The sequence below is a fragment of the Astyanax mexicanus genome, chromosome 1, assembly GCF_023375975.1.
Source record: "Astyanax mexicanus isolate ESR-SI-001 chromosome 1, AstMex3_surface, whole genome shotgun sequence".
NCBI classification, from domain to species: Eukaryota; Metazoa; Chordata; class Actinopteri; order Characiformes; family Acestrorhamphidae; genus Astyanax; species Astyanax mexicanus.
This window is the reverse complement of record NC_064408.1, coordinates 98,624,431-98,644,009: the sequence shown is the minus strand read 5'-3', so window position 1 is coordinate 98,644,009 and position 19,579 is coordinate 98,624,431. Positions and strand designations below refer to the sequence as shown.

Sequence of the window (19,579 nt, the reverse complement as noted above, 5' to 3'; positions counted from 1 at the left end):
GTTAACATAAATTAAAACATCAAGTTATTACAACTAAAAAGGAACTTGATTTATTTCTAAGGTAGCCCAGGGGGAATCACTACACACTGATGGTGAGTGTTAGTCAGAAACTGTTGGACACACCCAGTATGCAAATAGATTGTGACAGAAGCCAATGAAAAAAAAGCTGTCAATGGCAACAGACTAAACTCAGTTATTATAAGTTGTTTCAACACAAAGATCTTAGTTTTAATGTACAGACAAATTTTCAAGTAACTCAAAATAGTTGAGTATTAGTATTAGTATTAGTAATAGTTGAGTATTTAGAAATATCCAATTTTATGTAAAACAGACTTAAATCATTTGAGTTCAAACAATGTATAGGTTTATAGTGTAGGAACTGAATGGTCGCCTATTGCGCTGTCTATTTTTAATTCTTTCTTTTATAGTTTAAATAATCATAAGATAATGGTCTAAGGCATAAATCAACTCAGCAGGTCAAATTAGTGTTTAGTAATGACAACACCCCCACTGGCTATTATTACAGTTTATAAACCAGTGTAAAAGACAGTGTATTTGTGTATTAGTAGTCAGCATTACTGTACTAGTGTGTGTATGTGTGTGTGCGTGTGTATGTGTGTGTGTGTGGAGGTGGGTGTGAACACACTGCAGCACTGTCAGTGTTGCCATTAAAACTCACCATTCAGCAGACAGCTGGGCGACTGTCACACACTGCTCTCCATGTGCACACACACTCTCTCACACACACACACACAGATACCAGATGCCTGTTGACATTTACAACTCTGATTGATATCATAATACGTTAACCTCCTGGCCATGAGATGTCAGAGGATTCTGGGACAGTGAAGGAGGAGCGCAGGCTTTAGCTGGCATAAACAACTTGCCATCATGCCTGGATTCCCCAGCATCCTCCCGCATCCTCCCCCTAGGTTTCCTGTCCCCTCATCTCTGTCCCTTTCTTCCCTAAAAATAATCTCTTATCTTCCCTGAGGATTCAGTATTGCAGCCTGCTGACTAATTTTGGCTTCCTAGCCGAGATGCCCAGAGGGAGTGTGTGCTCGGGGTTACCGGAGCCTCATTAGAGTCCAAGAGGATACACAGATTACAGACACCTGGGCTGCACACCTTTCCTTCCATCATCTTCGCCTACTATGCACTGTAAAAGTGAACCGTGTGTGTGTGTGTTGAATTTACCTTCATATATTCTGTGCACAGACACTGAGAAGCTACAGTATGTGTGGTGAGAGAGTGGACAGAGCTTTTCGTTTAATTTGACCAGCTGGGGCAACTGGGAAGACTACAGTACTGTACCCTCAAGTGCTGAACTGTGGATAGTGAGTGCTAAAGGCAAACGATAACAATGTGGAGGCTCTGCTCCACAACAGCCATATTTATGGGGAGATGTTGTTGCAGGTCTGCTTCACTCTTTCTGATTGGAATCTTCAAGGCCAGGCATATCCTAAATAAGAACAAACACATACAGTTCTGAAAAAATAAGAGACCACTTCAAAATGGTGAGTTTATTTGATTTTACCAAATGTAAAAAAGCTCTGAGAAGGATGGATGATCACAAGCCATCAAACCAAGCTGAACTGCTTGAATTTTTGCACCAGGAGTGGCCTAAAGTTATCCAAAAGCAGTGTGTAAGACTGGTGAAGGAGAACATGCCAAGATGCATGAAAACTGTGATTAAAAACCAGGGTTATTCCACCAAATATTGATTTCTGAACTCTTAAAACTTTATGAATATTAACTTGTTTTCTTTGCATTATCTGAGCTCTGAAAGCTCTGCATCTTTTTTAGTTATTTCAGTCATTTCTCATTTTCTGCCAATAAATGCTTTATTTGGAATTTGGGATAAATGTTGTCCGTAGTTTATAGAATAAAACAACAATGTTAATTTTACTCAAACATATACCTAGAAATAGCAGTTGTAGTTGGAAATTCACATGGATATGGATATAAATATCATGGAAATATTGGAGTTTTTTAAAATGTCCTTAGTTGGGGGTGGAATGGATGTACTAATATAAACTTATCAAACAATTAATGGACATGAAAGTGTCAATTAATATAAATAAGCCAGTATGGCTTCTTTGTCTAAAAATAGACAATTGCTTTTTTGAAATAGTGAAATTGCTCTAGTATGCTATTATAGTTTTTATAGTTATTTACTAGTAATTATGCAAAAATGTCTGGGACACTATATTATACAGTTATCAAATGCTTATAGACATATGTACAACATTCACATAGAGTAAAACCTGGTGAGAATATGTTGCACAAGTTTATATAGTCAAAGTAATTCATACAGTGTCAGTGTGAACCCAACCTCCACTCAATAACATTAACAATTCAGATGTTTTAAAAGTTTTTAAAATGTCTTTTAATCTTTTACCAGGCCAGCATTTATGTCAAAAGTCTGCCTGATAATACAGGCCTAAATATTGAGCCTTTCTTTTTTTTTAAGCATTATAAAAACAGGTTTCAAATTTGATAAGGAACATTACTGAAAAACAGATCAAACATGTCATGTCTGTCATATTTTTGCCCTGTTCCCTGTTGTTTACCTTCCGTGTTGTTCTCTGTGTTTGTTTATCTTTGCTCCTCTGTGTCCTCATGTGTTCCTCACATGGTCCTGTTTGTTCTTCCCATGTCTCCGCTTTAAGTGTTTTCATCTTTGTTTCATTTATAGCTCCGCCCTCCTTGTTACCTGTCCCTTGGTGTTTCCTGTTACCTGTCATTTTCCCTGTGTATATATATATATATATATATACATAGTCCCTTTGTCTTAGTTTCCGGTGTCGATTCTTGTACGTTTATTCTATTAATCTGTTGAGGTTGCGTGTGTTTTTCTATGTTTTCTTTGTTTATTTCTGTTTCTTTGTTTGTTTTCTTGTATACATTTTCAATAAAACACTCACATTTGCGTCCACTCTCTATGTCCTCTCCTTGCTCCTTCTGCATTTCCTGACAATGTCATGTAAACCTTTAGTTTTGTCATGGTTGTCTAGTTTTTATTTTTATTCTATTCAAACATGCATAATTTAGGGTTGATTCCTGTTACTGATCTGAAATTATTAATAGGAGTAGAGAGTGAACAGGCAGCTTCTCCAAGTGTCATATGAGAGTTTCCACAGCCATCAACATTTTCAGAATGTAAATAAGTTATTTTACTGCAGAGAAAAAGGGTTTCATATCACTTACACTTGCAGCCCATATATGGACCAAGATTAACTTGTCATGATCACAACCTCTGAACTCCCTCTTAACGATCCTGATTGACAGCTGGTAGTTTCGGTGTGTAGCTTAAAATGGTTTGTTTGACAGCATTCATTGGATTACTAAAATGAAGTGAAATTCCATGGAGTTCAGATGCAGATTTGAGGATGAAAATATGTTTACCTGAGTTATGAATGTAACGATTCCACAATAGAGCTTGGATTCTCTGCCTGAACCTGACCTGACCCGAAGCCCAAACCTGAGATTTCCCACCACTTCTCTCTGGTCTGTGACATAGTTGTCTGTTTTTTTAATGCTATTTTTTATTTTATATATAGATGTAGCGTGAAAATCACAATAAAGCAAATTAACAAATCAAACTGTTTTTTTTTTTTTTAAGTTGCACAAGTTAGAATGTTATAATCACACAAGCTTCACTTGTCTTTCTTAGACTTTTCTTAAATAATCGATCTGTGCTTGTTCAGTATTGCAGTGTTAATTAACATCATTCTGAACAGATTTTGCTCATTCAAACAGACCTTTTTTTAACCCCCTTTTTTAAATGCTCTACTTACTAAAAAAATGTCAGGTTTAAATTGGGCTCGGGCTCATAATGACAGTTAATGGGTCGGGTTTGGGTTATGCTCAGGCAAAAATGTGAGGGCTCGGGCCAGGTCCGCTGGATTTTTTTGGGCCCGATCTAAGCTCTATTTCACAATTATCAATTCAACCAACTTTTTAGCAAACCCAAACGTTCCAAAAAATAACCGAACTGTCCTCCTCAGCTGAGAGGAAACTGATTCAGATGGACAGGAATAGCCCAAGCATCACCAAGTCAAGAGATGCTATGAACTGGAAGCTGCTGAAACACCAGTCTCACTGTCTACAGTCTGACAAGAGGCTGCTGTTCAGCTGACCAAGAGGACAAAAAAAGATGAACATTTATTTTGTTTCAACAGCCCTAACAAGCTTTTAACAGGTCCTGATGTTTCAGCCTATGAATGTCAAGTCATAATACAAGGATAGCCAATCATATCAATGGTCATTTTCATATCTCATCCTTTAATGATACTAAATATGGTGTGTGGATTTCAGGATCAAGTATGGTCATTGTTGGTACCTAAACCCACAGAAACATTGTGAATGAAATTCAGAATTATATTATGGCCCCCTTATTGCTAATTATTGATAATCAGCAGCCTAATTATTGATCATTAGCAACATCACATTTATAGTCCAAAGCTAGATGACAGATGATAGAGAATTGGCTTTTTTAAACCAATCAACGGTCAAATCCTATGACATATTACACATATATGGGTGAACTAGATGTTACAAAAAAAAACAAAAAAACAATATGTCCAAGAGAAACAGGACAGGCCATTTATTATCCCTCAGCTTCCTCATGTACAAACTGATAGCTGTGACATGTTTTCCCCCCACACAGAACACAGGGAAAGCTTGATTTCTATCATGCAGACTTCCTCTAGAGCTGCCTGCTGCTCTGCCAGAGTCAGAGGTCCACCTTAATATGTTTGCCATCTAGTGGCAAGTTTCCTATTTGCAAAGAACTCCTAAAAATAAAGATCAGATTCTTGCATGGTTAGTTTTTTTGAAAAATAAATTACAGTGTCAAATGCAGTTACTGTGAACACAACTCTCTAAACACCATAAAAAAATAAATATCTGTAAAAGCTCTTCTACAGCAGCCTGTACCCTGTGTAAATGAGTTATTAATAATACAGTGTTCCAGACAGGTGTTAAAACACATACACCACAAAAACTGGCAGTTCAAAATGACTGATAAATGGAAGTGCACTAAATTAATGTGCACCATTTTTAATAATGCATCTTATTTGTATTTTTTCAAATAGAAACATTCTAAAAATGTACTACATAGAGTATCTTCAATGTTTAGATTATAATTCTAACATGGCAAAATAATCTAAATTAAAAACTGAAAACAATTTTGAGATATAATCATTTATTTATTTTTTTTACTTTTAGTTTTTTTAAACAATCACAATTAAAATGAATCATGGTGAAGCGCAAGATTCACGTTGATGTATCATAAGAGGGTGAATCATTTCCTAACAAGAGTTCTTATTAAACAAAACCATGGCGAAATATGACAGAATATATGCACTGAATTATATCTGTAAATTTAATTATGTAAAAATTGAGGAATATAACTGTAAAACCAAAACAAAAAAGAACCAAAATTTTTTCTTTCATTGTAAAACTTAAGGTTTCATACTGCACCCAAAAAAAAATGGAATTAAATCATATTTTGATAAAATATGAGATTTCAAACAACATAATAAGGCTGGGCAATACTATAAATAAATCATCTCAATATGCTGCAAATATATGAGCGATTCTCAATGTTTTTACATAATATCTGACAAACATACAGTCGTTTAATTTTATCTGGGAGATATAAAAAATATTAAGAAACAGCACTATTTAGAGCTATCAAATATGCAAACTATTATTTTATATGTATTTTTAAGCCTTAACCTTTTGGTCAGCTTTTATATAAAAAAAAAAATCCTTATATTTTACTCAGGAAAAGGTGCAAAATATGAAAATCATATTTAGCTATCTACTGAGATCACCTCTACAGCCAGAGGAGCAGATGAGCCACTCCAATGACTGTTAAAGATCTACGGTCCACTCTGCTGACTTTATTACTGTACACTTTTTTCATCTCCCTCGAGTCATTTCTACACAAGGAGCCTCTCTCTCTCTCTCTCTCTGTCTCTCTGTCTCTGTCTCTCTCTCTCTCTGTCTCTTTCTCTCTCTCTCTCTCTCTCTCTGTATGTGTGTACACAATAAGGGCTGATATGATGCAGCTGGTGTATAATATTCAGGTTCCTGCTGCATTTATTGGAATGTGTATATATATATATATATATATATATATATATATATATATATATATATATATATATATATATATATATATAAATACTAAGACAGATGTAATGTGTACAGGAAATTGTAATTTATATGTTAAACGCAGCTTTGGATTGAAACGCATTATAAAACGCTGACATCATCAGATCAGTAGTCAACAAGGAGCTAATTAAAAAACTGTGCAATTGTAAAAAAAGCTGACTTGAGTTCATAAAAACTTGCAAAACTTTCAAATCAGCATAAAACATAAGCCAGCAGCAAGCCATGTGCTGCACAGTGTGATGGAATGCAAATGAAACAATGTGTCATTATTACAATCATAAGCTTTTTCTGCATCCATATAAACATCACAGCTATCAATTTAGCACAGGAGGCTGACAGACAGGGACGAGTAAGACCTGAACGCATCCAGTTCCTGAACTCTAATCTGTGGCTTTAAATCAGTAATCTCTATTGACCCAAAGCCGAGGTTCTTCCTTTATTGATTCCCAAAACCAGAAGCTTCCTTCTACCTAAAAGCTTGTAGGCCAGAACAGAATCCATCAGCAGGAGAAAGACTGTCAGATCAGATTTACGTCTGTGTGTGTATCCCCGGCCTTTCTCAAAGGAGGCTGATAGCAACAGCGGCATGAAAGAGTTGCCAGAGAACAGCCAGATGTGACACAGAGGATGCATCTCACACACGAAGAAGACGTAACCGGTCAGAGGGGTAAAAAGACTCTCCTGTCAGAGAAGGCCTCTGTCCAGAAACTGCTGGCCCATTTACCACAGTCAGAGACCCCTGAGACGGGAAAAACTCTATTCTTCAGTTCCCGATAAAAAACACTGTTTATTTATTTATTGATATTGTGCAAAGCATAGAAAATCATAACACTTCATTGATGAGCAGCATCCAGTAGAATTCATGACACTTTCATGATCTTTTTTCAGGTGGTTTATATAGGGACATATGATTTTTTTTTTATTAATATATACATTTCAGGTTTTTAATAGTGCTGTCAGGCAATAAAAAAAAACGTATTAATGACTTGCTCTATGATTATTTAATTTTAAATAATCACATATATCATCAAAGTATTTTAAACTGTACAGTAGAAATGAATTAATTAATAGCTGACATACAGGGGTTGGACAATGAAACTGAAACACCTGTCATTTTAGTGTGGGAGGTTTCATGGCTAAATTGGAGCAGCCTCCTGGCCAATCTTTATTAATTGCACATTGCACCAGTAAGAGCAGAGTGTGAAGGTTCAATTAGCAGGGTAAGAGCACAGTTTTGCTCAAAATATTGCACACAATATTATGGGTGACATATCAGAGTTCAAAAGAGGAAAAATTGTTGGTGCACGTCTTGCTGGCGCATCTGTGACCAAGACAGCAAGTCTTTGTGATGCATCAAGAGCCACGGTATCCAGGGTAATGTCAGCATACCACCAAGAAGGACCAACCACATCCAACAGGATTAACTGTGGACGCGAGAGGAAGCTGTCTGAAAGGGATGTTCGGGTGCTAACCCGGATTGTATCCAAAAAACATAAAACTACAGCTGCCCAAATCACGGCAGAATTCAATGTGCACCTCAACTCTCCTGTTTCCGGGACAATAAATTATTGTGGTCTAAAACCAGGTGTTTCAGTTTTATTGTCCAACCCTTGTAGATTTAAAAGCTCATGAGTCAGTAACATATGAAATTAAAAACAAATGAAACACAAAAATGTGCAAATGCAAAACTTTTTTTAGAAGATGGATGCACATGCCAGAGGTTATGTTTAGAAGATTCTAGGCTACTATGTCTTAAAGATTCACTAAACTCTTAAATTATTTGTTTTACATTAATAGCTGAAATATGTGTATCTGTAATAATAACATACCATTCCTGCTTAAAATCCCTAAAATGATACACAAATATTAATAAAATGTAAGTATTTTAACACATTGGATCAAATGTTTACTTAGTAAAGTCAAAATAAAATAATATATTTACAGATTTTACTATACATCTTTTCATATAGTATAGATAACGATATAGTATACCAGGTGTTTTTTTAGTTTTAATGGTGTCCCATGTGCTGGTGTTGCCTAAATATTGATAGACTATAGGTTTATATTAGTGGTTATTAAAGCTTTATGCAGCCTTATAGACACTGAATGTATGTAAAGTGCTATAAATCTCACTGCTAAACCAATGCTTAACTACTGTACCGGGCATTTAACCATTACTCTAAATATGAAGTTGCTGAGCTGTTCTGGTTAAATGTGCTTGGTATGAGGGAACTGTGTACTCAAGGGAGATCTTGTGTTAGGAAAAAAAACTAATAATTAATTGATAAATAAACAGACTCATGTGTGAGGGTTTATAGGCCTCAGCACAGCTTTAGATGGCAAGGTGCATGTGACTAATTACAAAAAAAATACATTGCCTTGCTAAAATTAAGTGAATGATGTGGGGTTGATGCTGCAGTTGGTCTGCAGGTCTAGGTTCAGCAACAGTATGTGTTGAAAGAATGAGGTCAGCTGACTACCTGAATATACTGAATATAGACCAGGTTATTCCATCAATGGATTTTTTCTTCCCTGATGATCACGGGAAAATTCCAAGATGATAATGTCAGGATTCATGGGGCTGGAATTGTGAAAGAGTGATTCAGTGAGCATGAGATCATCATTTACACACATGGATTGTTCACCACAGAGTCCAGATCTTAACCTCATTGAGAATCTTTGGGATGTGCTGGATGGAGAAGACTTTGTGCAGTGGTCAGACTCTACCATCATCAATGCTGCTGCAAGATCTTGGTGAAAAATTAGTGCAACACTGGATTGAAATAAATCTTGTGACATTGCAGAAGCTTATTATAACAATGCCACAGCGAATGCATGCTGCAATCAAAGCTTAAGGCGGTACAACCACATATTAGAGTGTGTGACCTTTTTTTTTGGCCAGGCAGTGTATTATACCACTAGTACATTTATCACTACAAAACAGGCTTCTTAACTTGAGAATTGTATTAATAATTTCCATTGTGCTCTACATCTCCAAGACTGTGAGTTATATAAGCAACTAATTTGGTCTTTAATACCACATAAACACATTAGATTGTCATGGTCTGACTTGAATAATGTTGGAAACACGACTCGGGATGTCAGTGATGTACAACATGAAAAACTTGAAATGGGAGGAGAGAGGAGGCTGAGGAACAGGCAGGGCGGAGTTTAATGACAGAATCCCCGTCAGAATCGCTGTCCCCGGGATTGTGTGACAAGAACACAATATAAAGTTTTACTATGTGGGCTTAAAGCGTGAGTAAACGAGCGACGGACTCCGGTACCGTGGCACAAATCTCCCAGAACAATTCTCTTCCGTTGATTCAGGCTGCAGACTGTTCTACCGGCAAACACTTGAATTATTCACTGTTGACAGCGGCCTGTTTGTGAGTCAGGCGTTCTGGGCTTTGATTTGTCACCTCTACAACTTATTTGCACTGTGCCATATTGGATTCTGCGAGTACACTGAGCAATACAATCTGCAGCAGCTGGACAGCCTACTCGCTGTTTGACTGGCCTGCGTGCCTTTACTGAATGCATCAAATTAGAACTACAACTGGGCCTGCCACAATCATTGAGTTATAATGACTGTAAAATCTCCCAATTCTACTGTATGACTACGTATATTTGCTGACCTTGATGTCGTAAATTTGTTTATATGTAAATTAACTTCACCAATACTTAGCAAGTTGCACATTGAGTACACAAAGAAGACTGTAACAGGTAAAGAAAATGTTAAAACTATTATACTTCTAAAATATTATGAATTAAACGTTCAATGTTCTTTAACAAGGTTGTAAAAGTATTATTATGTAATTATTTTGTCAATTAAAATAAAATAACACATTGCTATATTATATGGTGCCAGAACGTATGTCAATAGATGATAATATTATAATAGTACTTATTTTAATATTATCATCTATTGACATACGTTCTGGCACCATATAATATAGCAATGTGTTATTTATTATTATACACAATATCATCATCAACATAATCATCATCATCATCATCATCATCATTTTAAAATGATAAAAAAAATCCATATCATGACGACAGTCTATTTTGCATTTAACATATTTATTTTGAAGTTTGAAAAGTATTTTATTTTTGTATAATTGTTTATGTTTAAAAAAAAATCTTGTTACAATTTAAAATGTGTTATTTCATTATTATTTACATTTTATTATAATTTTTTACATTGCATTACTTAGTTTGTTATATATTATATATTTTCACTTTATACAAAATCAGAGTCTTGGTAAGTTACCAATGTTACTGGTGTTTGCAAAACAGACAAAAGTGTACAGATTTTTTGTGCCTATTGAATGTTTGAAACTGAATGTTTAAGTCATTTAATACTTGTTTTTACATGTACTTTGTTTCAGTAGTAAATTATTGAACTTAATATAATATGTTTTGTTGTTTTGTCATATCGGCAAGAATATCGATATCACAAAAATACACAGAAATATTAAGATATTATATTTTAGGACCAAATCACCCACCCCAATACATTATTGCATTATCATGGCTGGCCTTACTACAACCGTGAGCAATGCATGCAGTGCAGATTATTGAGCTAAAAGATATATACCCTTGTCTTCTGCGTGGATTAAAGCCAACTCGAATCCCTAGGCCAAGGTTCTGAAGATCACTAATTTGCATTGGCTTTATATTGCAGGCAAAGGGTTCCTGATAGAGCCGCCGCGTATCCAAAATGAGACGGCTTCATTTGTCAGCCTGGATAACAGGGGAGTCGTGAGCGGGGTATAGCAGTGCAGCCTCCAGAACACAACGCAGAAAACAACACTTCAAAGAAAACACGCAGCCAGCGCAAGAAAGTTGGGCCTGGCATTTGCATCGCATCAATATTTATGCCTTTTCTGCCTCTGTCTTCATTCGCACACAGATCCGCCCGGCTGCCTACCTCGCGCTGGATGCGTGCGGGTGGCGCACACAACCGAGACTCTACGCCGAGAGCCGTGGGTAGTGCGTAGCTTGTGGCGTCCGCTAACGCAAACAACTCCAATCCGGTCATACACTGTAGCTTCCATATTTAAACAAACGCTTGAAGGGGTTTGTGCCCTGCTCTTCATAGCCAAGGCGCATTATCATTTGGATGGCTGTGATGATTACGATGATGGCGCCGCTTATAACGATGGCTCTTGTGCGCTCCCCCACAGACGTGCTATTACCTAGGCGAACGTAGAGGGCCAGGCAGCCCAGGCGGCCATAGAGGACAGCGCTCGGCACTCCAGAGACTTAGCTGAGGCCATCTGGAGGTCAAAGCAGAAGTGTGTGCCTCCGGCCTAATCAAGGCTCTCTATCTATCAAGTCTTCTCGAGTACCATCATGGCAGGTTCTCCATTCCCAGTTGTGCATAGTATACTTAAGGGACTCCTCCAAGATTTTTCCAGAGAGCCATACAAAACACCTCTAGAATTCTAACCAATAAAATAACAGTCCCAGTTTTAAAGTGGCAATACTGCTTGGACTAAAAAATGCCAATGCCCTTGAAAAACTGAAACATGTAATTTTGTACTGTAATCCTTGTATTGCTAAATATAAACATTTATAACTTCTGAATTAATATTGTCAAGGGTGGGCAATGTGCCACTTAAAATAATAGCGCAATATTGTAGGGTATTTTTGCTGTACCAATATTATTTGCAAATGAAAAACACTAAAAATACTGTATACATTTTGAAGAATGCACTTCTGAAACATTCAGCACAAACTTTTGTCTATTTTGTATAAAATAATATCATAAAAAAGTAATGTAGCAAAAACACAAGCAGGATACTACATTTCCTACAAACCATTAATACCCTAAACAACAAACACTCTTAAAGCTTCACAGTACACAGCAAAAGAAATACAAAAAAACTGCTTTCAAGACAGAATACCACTATTACGAATTTTTAAAACCATAGTATTACTGTGTCATGATCTACAGAACACCCTTACTTCTGCCACCCATCTTTTTCATCTTAAACAAAATGCCTTCCATCATATAAGTTTTTTTGCAAATAAAGATGCATTAGTCTTGGGCCCACATGAGGTTTAAACTAAAATAACTTAGCTCTAAAAATATGTTTAAAGTTTGGCTTTATTCTCAAGTCACCACTATCACACATATTGCCAGAAACATACTAATAACATGACAAATATGGTTTTCCTAAAATTTTACAAATTGACAAAGAATAAAATGCTCATTCATAACAGATTTAAGGTGAAAGAGCTCAGACAGCACCCAAAAATATACTATTTATAAATCATACAAAACAGTGCAAAGGATAATTCTGTCAGTCCTGATGCTGACAGCCTGCCTGTTCCTGCTCACCCAGCTACTGATTGCACACACCTGTTAACCTGCGTATATACACCCCTCAGTTCCATCCTATCTCTGCCGAGTATTGCATTTAAGTTTCTAGCTCTCATACAATGTGTTTCCTTTTTGTGTTCTGTCTACCGTTACCGATCTGTTTTGCTTTGACCTCCCCCTTGCCTTGCTTGTTCTATTGACTGCCTAGTTTCCGACCTCTTTTGTTTATTGTTACTTCACCTTAGCCTGCTCTCTGATTTTTGAATTATCTGTGTATAACCCTGAACTGCCTGACTATTCTTTGGTAAGTTGTTTGTTTACGCTGCCCTTTTGTTATAGACCTTGCATGTCCCTCATTACCCCTTTTTGCTAAGCCCCTTTAACAAAGACTGTGATTCACATTTGCATTTGTCTGTCTTGTGATAGTCTGGCCTGTGTGACAGTTTCAGCACATTCTCTTCCTCAAAGCAAAGAAGACACTGTTCCAAAATATTTCTGTGAGGCTAAAGTCTACTGGGTAAAAGTTATGAATTAATGGGTGCCGAGTGGTCCAGCGGTCTAAAGCGCTGCCACTATGAGCAGGAGGTCGCAGGTTAGAACCCCAGCTCATGCAGCTTTGCCATCAAGCTGCCGGCGTCAGAGGGAGCAAAAATTGGCCCTGCTCCCTCTGGGTGGGTAGATGGCGCTCTCTCCCCACATCACTCCTAGGGTAATGTCTGCAGCACAGGGCGTCTGTGAGCTGATGTACCAGAGCCGAGCCGCTGTGCTTTCCTCCAAGCGCGCTGGCTGCTCGGCAATGCTGCATCAGCAGCAGCTCGAAAAGAAGCGGTGGCTGGCTTCACATGTATCAGAGGAAGCATGTGCTAGTCTTCACCCTCCTGGTGTGTTGTGGCATTACTAGTGATAGGGGGAGTCCTAATGAGTGGGTTGGGTAATTGGCCGTGTAAATTGGGGAGAAAAATGGGAAAAATTAGAAATAAAATTATAAAAAAAAAAAAGTTATGAATTCAATCTTTTTTTTCTATTTTGCCTGATTTAAAAACCTTCAACAAGTTAGTATTCCAATGAAGACAGGCTCTTTTATTAAATTATTTAAAATGTTTTGATATTTCTAAACCATTCACAGAAGAAAAACACTATTTGGACAGGATTAGTTTTATATAGAAAAGTAGATTATTTGTTTTTTCCATCTAGAGTTTTTGATTAAACCATGTAGAACAAGAAATCTCTAAGAGTGGTTTAGCACATTACATTTACATCAGAAATGATACCTGCAGAAGTATTTACTGTTTTAAGGAAAATTACACAAAATTAAAACGTTCAAAATGCAAGATCACAAGTATCACTGTAGAAATAGTAGAAACCACTGTTTCTGCTATTGGGTTTGTTGACTCTTATTTCTTTAGAAATTGGTAATCAGAATTGGGAGACGTGAACGATCAACACAACACAGTCATATTTTTTGCACTATAAGTCCCACAAGATTAGGTGAATGATCAATAAACGTCTATTTAGTGGTCTATTTTCATACACGTGGTGCACTGGACTATAAGGCATATTTCAAGCAACACTTATTGGGAACCTGTATAACGCTTTACGCTTCCTGAACCGGTAAAATTCATACATTTGGCACTTTTTTGAAAACTTTTGGGAAAATTTAAGTATTTTAAATGTGCCTTATAGTGCAAAAAATACTCTACATATTTACATTACATTGCATTGCATTTAACGGGCACTTTTATCCAAAGCAACTTACAAATGATGAGGTACATAAGCAATAAAGAACATGAAAGTCTAAGACAAAAAGTAAAAACATTTAGTAGGGCCTGTAGGAGGCCAAAAGAGTAATATTGGGATATAAGAAGAAAGGAGGAAAGGAGGAGGGGGAGCAGGAAGTAGTTAGTATGTTAGAGGCGTTAGGAGAACAAGTGCTCTTTGAGGAGCTCAGTCTAGAGGAGGTTCTTAAAGGTAGTGAGGGATTTTGTTCCATCATCTCTTGATTGTTCTGTGTGAAGACAAACTGTGCAGCAAGTGATAAGTTTATGCCTTTGATTTTAGATCTACAAGGTGAAACAGCTGGAAGATAGTAGTGTTTAAATGAGTGTAAATACAGTGAGTGCACACTGTGTTTAAAAACTCCAGCAGCACTGCTGCATTTGATCCACTTGTACCAGCACAACACATGCTATTAACACACCACCACCATCATTGCCATCGTCGTCAGTGCCACTGCAGTGCTGAAAAGAAAGACCAACCACCCAAGCAATACCTGCTCTGTGGTGGTCTCTCCTGTGGGGTCCTGACCATTGAAGAACAGGGTAAAAGGAGAATAATAAAGTATACAGGGAAAAAACATGGACATGGACATATAACCATATTGGCATAAACAAGGAGATATAATCCTAATGTTATGTTTGATTTGTGTATATACTGTTTCCAGATGTCTTCATCATTAAGATAATAAACGCTCTCACATGAAACGATGAATAGCCGTGTCTTATTTGTCCCTATTCACTATTTTGGCTTTAGAAGTAGAAGATATATATATTTTGATTGAGGTCCGACCTGGTCATGATTCCTGTCTGACCTGTCTGGCTTTTTGATTGCAGCTTTGGGCAACAGGTACACTAAACCCAGAGTGAGTGGCTACTCTGAGTTTATTGAACATGATGATAAAAGGCTTTCCAAAAGGACCAATACTGTCCCACTGACTGATTCCACTGCTCCAGATATGAAAGGTTTCGCCATAATGAAGCTCACATACAGTAATAAGTGTGTCAGAGTCTGAGAGTTAGAAAAACATCCTTTCATCCTTGCAACGGCAAACAAGGCTACAATAATAATGAGCTGGCTCACGTGATCAAAGGCGACCATTATTTCCAGCTGAATGCTAAAAATGAATCAAATTGTTCCTGGATTCCATTCGACAAGGTTAGAATGTGTTGTTATCAATGCACTGTAAGGTTGCAATCGCCTGCTTCTTTGTTAGGAAAAAGAAAGATTACAAAAAAAAAAATGGTTTGATGATTGCTTCTGTCGTCTCACGATTAGTACGATGAAAAACAGGGATCCTGACCCGCTAACTGTTTCTACAGCCAAACAATGGTGAAGCAAAGTGTAACACATTGTGTAACACACAATATCAAGCAGGAGTCTGAAGTTAAATAAAGCACACAAACAATAAAAATAAGTTCTGTCTCCTCTCTATGCACTAAAGAAGCAGAACTTCACTACTTCATTAAGTTTATTTCCCCCTTTCTAATGTTAATATGTGCACAGAAGCTTAAATGTCAATCTAAATCAAATAAGGGAGACGGATACATTCATCTGCATTAAGCAACGCGGAATGTAAAATATTAAATATGCTGCTCAACCGCGCAGAACTCGGCTCACTCTAAATTTAATTTAGGCTTCAGAGAAAAAAAAAATCTCCCTCAACACGCCAACAATCATTCATTAACTTCCCCACATCTCAGTAAAGTCAGCTAATAACTGTTGATAATGAAAGTTGTTTACAAGAATACTCTTCATACAACTCTCTCTGATATTTATAAAAGTTTCTAAATGGCTCAAATATATTTAACTGCTCAAGATAAAACCTTTATACCTCAGTTTTTGGATTAAATGTTTGTTTTATGTAAATTGTGCTTTACATTTGATCAAAAATGACTCAAGATAATCAGACCCCCAGAAATGCTCCTAGATAACTTGGAATACACATTCCTACAATGACTTCCTTTAAAAGTTACAAAGGCTTTTTGCTTCTCCAGTAAAGTTGACTGAAGTTTTTGAGTAGTTTTGAAGATTTTGAGTATGTTGCATAATATCAATGATGGTTCATGCAATTACATTAAAAGCAGCTTTCACATTCTTACGTTAAATGAAAAGCACCAATAATCAGTTTCAATGAACAAGAACAAACAACATACACTGAAATTCTGATTGGCTATACAAGTAATAACTCCAAAAACAAAAAGCAATATTAAAGTAATAACCAAGTAATATATACCTGGGTGGTGTTGAATAGTGGGTAAGAACCATGCTTCCTACTTACGACTATTTTAGTAGTCAATTAATCTGATGATTATTTTTTAATTAGTTACAATTATTTTTGTCACGCCCTTCATTTGGGCTTTCTATTGGTGAGGCTCCTGAGTCAATGAATGTTTTACCCCACTGAAACTTTTATGGAATGATTAATCTCTTCTATTGTGAGGTTTAATTTGTAATTATTATATTGAGAGAGAATGCATTGTAAATGCCTAATAACAAATAACATTAACTAAAAAAAATAATATTAATATTAATATTAACACATTAAAAAACTGCTTAAACTGACCGCATACTTCAGAGAAAAATGAAACAAATTCCAACCATTTTAGTTAAACAAGACTTTGACTAAAATAACTGTGTTTTTTCTATGAAATATCTTATGCTACAGAAACGTACACAATTTTGAATCATATAAATTTACATCATATGACATTTAGTAAATCAAAACTTTTTGCTTGGTACAGTGGAAAACATTAAATATTGGGTTGTTAATTACGGTATAATCAAAACCAAACAAATCCAGGGCATCATTAACATTGGGCAATTTCACAGACCAACCAATATATATCATTCAGGACTCAATACATCACTTTCTCTGGGGTGAAGCTGATGTTTCTTATCAAATCTCTTCACGGTTTAGACAGACATGCACAGCCACATTAATCAAATCCAGAGAGAAGCCTCAGCGCCAGTTTTACACAGATGCTGCAGCGTCAGCTGTCTGTGTTTTTAATGCTCTTCCCCTTATTAAAGCTGCACACTCAGCCGTCAACGCTCTGAAAGCGCCTAATATATATCTCTGGGAGCGCCGTACCTGGCGCGGCAGTGCAGGGAGCCCTTTGTGTCTTAATAAAACTAACGGCCAGTGTTGTGATGGATGCGAGCAGCCAGCCGCACGCTCACGTAGGCTCTTTCAGAACAGAGGGCGAGTGTTGGGTGTGGTAATGGACAGTATTTAATAACTGCGCATAAAAGTCATCATTTGGTAAAATACAGGTTGCTTGTAATCAGGCAGAAATGAAAAACTGGCATTGTATGAGCACAATGGCTTATTGTTTTCGCCTCAAATTTAATGGTTCATTAGCAGCATCGGCACCGGAGCCTTTATCTTCTTTCTGTCGCAATGTGAAATTTCGCACACTGTGCTCTGAAAACAAACCTCGCAGAATCCATTCTGCCTTTAAACAACTGCTAGGAACTGAACTGCTTAAACTGACAGCATACTTCAGAGAAAAACACAGGTTCAAAGCACAACAGTGTCTTTTTGGAGAAAATCACGCTATGTTCCGAGTTCCACTGATCAGAAATCTTTACCACAGCAGTTCTTTTTTGTTTGTTTGTTTTTTTCTGAGACCTTACCTGACAGTGATTGGTCCTAATCACTGTGACTTTTCTTATGAGATTCACCTGACTGTGATTGGTCTTAAATCACCACATCATTTGTTCTGAGATGGTCTGACTGGTCTATAGTGTTCTAGCAGTTTCATATGTCCACATATGCATGTCTTTGCCATTGCACATCATTGTAAAGCAATTTAAAGCAACGTTATGTAGGAATTTTACAATAACTCAATTTACTTTTTAAAGGAGAAATGGACTTGGGGTGTAGTAAAACATGATAATGACTATGAATTTTTGGTGAATAGCTCATCTTTATTCACCACCAGCATTCCGAAAAATAGCACTTTTAGCTGATGCTCCAAACAGGCTTACAATGCTAGTGATAGGTTCTGAAAATATCTTATAAAATATTAATACATTTTCACATTAAATGTGCAATCTCTTCCCCTATCTTACCTATTTGATTGAGTCCAGGAACAAAATCATATTGTATTTTTTTTAAATAATGGCACTTAGAGTATTTAATTTGGTTTATTGGATTTATATGTATTAGGTAAACAGAATACATGCTTAACTGGAAAAAGGATCATTGTGTATCATTCTAGCCTGGGGTGTGTTTGACTAATTTAAGCATGATATTCTGGTTTTTGCATAAAACTTCACCTAAAAAAATGGTCATTTTAAAGCTCATCAGTTGTTTTAGAGAAAAAAAATCAGATTTATTCTGGTGGATATTGAAGGATTCAATATCAGCATCAGAGTGAAACTATTTAAAAGTGTTTGAATGAGAAGCCTAAGAAAACTATATTTAGATGGCCACCTCAGGTCAAGTGCTTTAATAAAAAAATACATTGCAAGGCTTAGCTTTTTAAGACTAATATTGGTATGAACAGATAGTCCAGGTTTAATACTGATACCAGAAATGAAAATGTGTTATCGTGCCGTGTTCTATCATCAAGGAAGTGAGAAAATGTCTGGCTGAAACCTGAGCATACTATCTTTTTTTTTTTTACTGCAAGCTCCTTTCATTACATCTCCTAATTAAAAAAAACTGGAGCAATATGTTGGAAAACTAATAAGTCCTTAACAACATCAGTGCTTGAGCGGAGAGCTTGGAGAATTGTCTTTTGGCTCTCCTCATTTCCCTTTTAATCTCCTGCTCTCAGCAGCCAGTAAACCCTGACACTAATATTAAAATAACAAATGCATTGGGATCGCCTCTGTGACCTGAGAGCCCACTCCAACTCGCGGACGATGGCTCTAACAATTCAGCTCCGAGGGCAGGTACAGCACAGCTGCGCGGCTCTGTGTCGAGTGTGTGAGTCCTGTGCGGCGTGGAAGACAAAAGAGTCGTCGTATAGAGGGGAGTCCTACCTGCTCTTTCACTGAGGCCAGGATGGCGGAGGTGGTCTCTGTTTCAGCTTTGTCCCCGTTGGAGGCGTTTAGCCCCGGGCTCAGCATGGCAGGGTTCTCCGCTTCGGCTGACTGCTCTGGAACTGGCATGTCTCAACCTGGCAAAGACAAAGGTAGCCATCAGCACCACAAGATACTGCTTTATCTTAAGAGCCCTAAAGCCATTGGCAAAACATGAATTTGACACAGTTCTCCATATATACCTGAATGTATTTGATCAGTCAGCACACGTTTGTTGTCTGGTGTTTGCTT

General features: G+C 36.9%; 1 protein-coding gene across 1 annotated transcript in view; it reads right to left on the bottom strand.

Annotated features, from left to right (window-relative positions):
* The window catches only part of ctnnd2a (catenin (cadherin-associated protein), delta 2a), a 628,772-nt gene that overhangs the window by 551,668 nt on the left and 57,525 nt on the right, over positions 1–19,579 (bottom strand). Inside the window, exon 2 of the mRNA XM_007252283.4 lies at positions 19,289–19,425. Within this exon, the coding sequence (XP_007252345.3) occupies positions 19,289–19,417 (129 nt within the window). The 5' untranslated portion in view covers positions 19,418–19,425. The remainder of the gene's footprint in view (positions 1–19,288; positions 19,426–19,579) is intronic.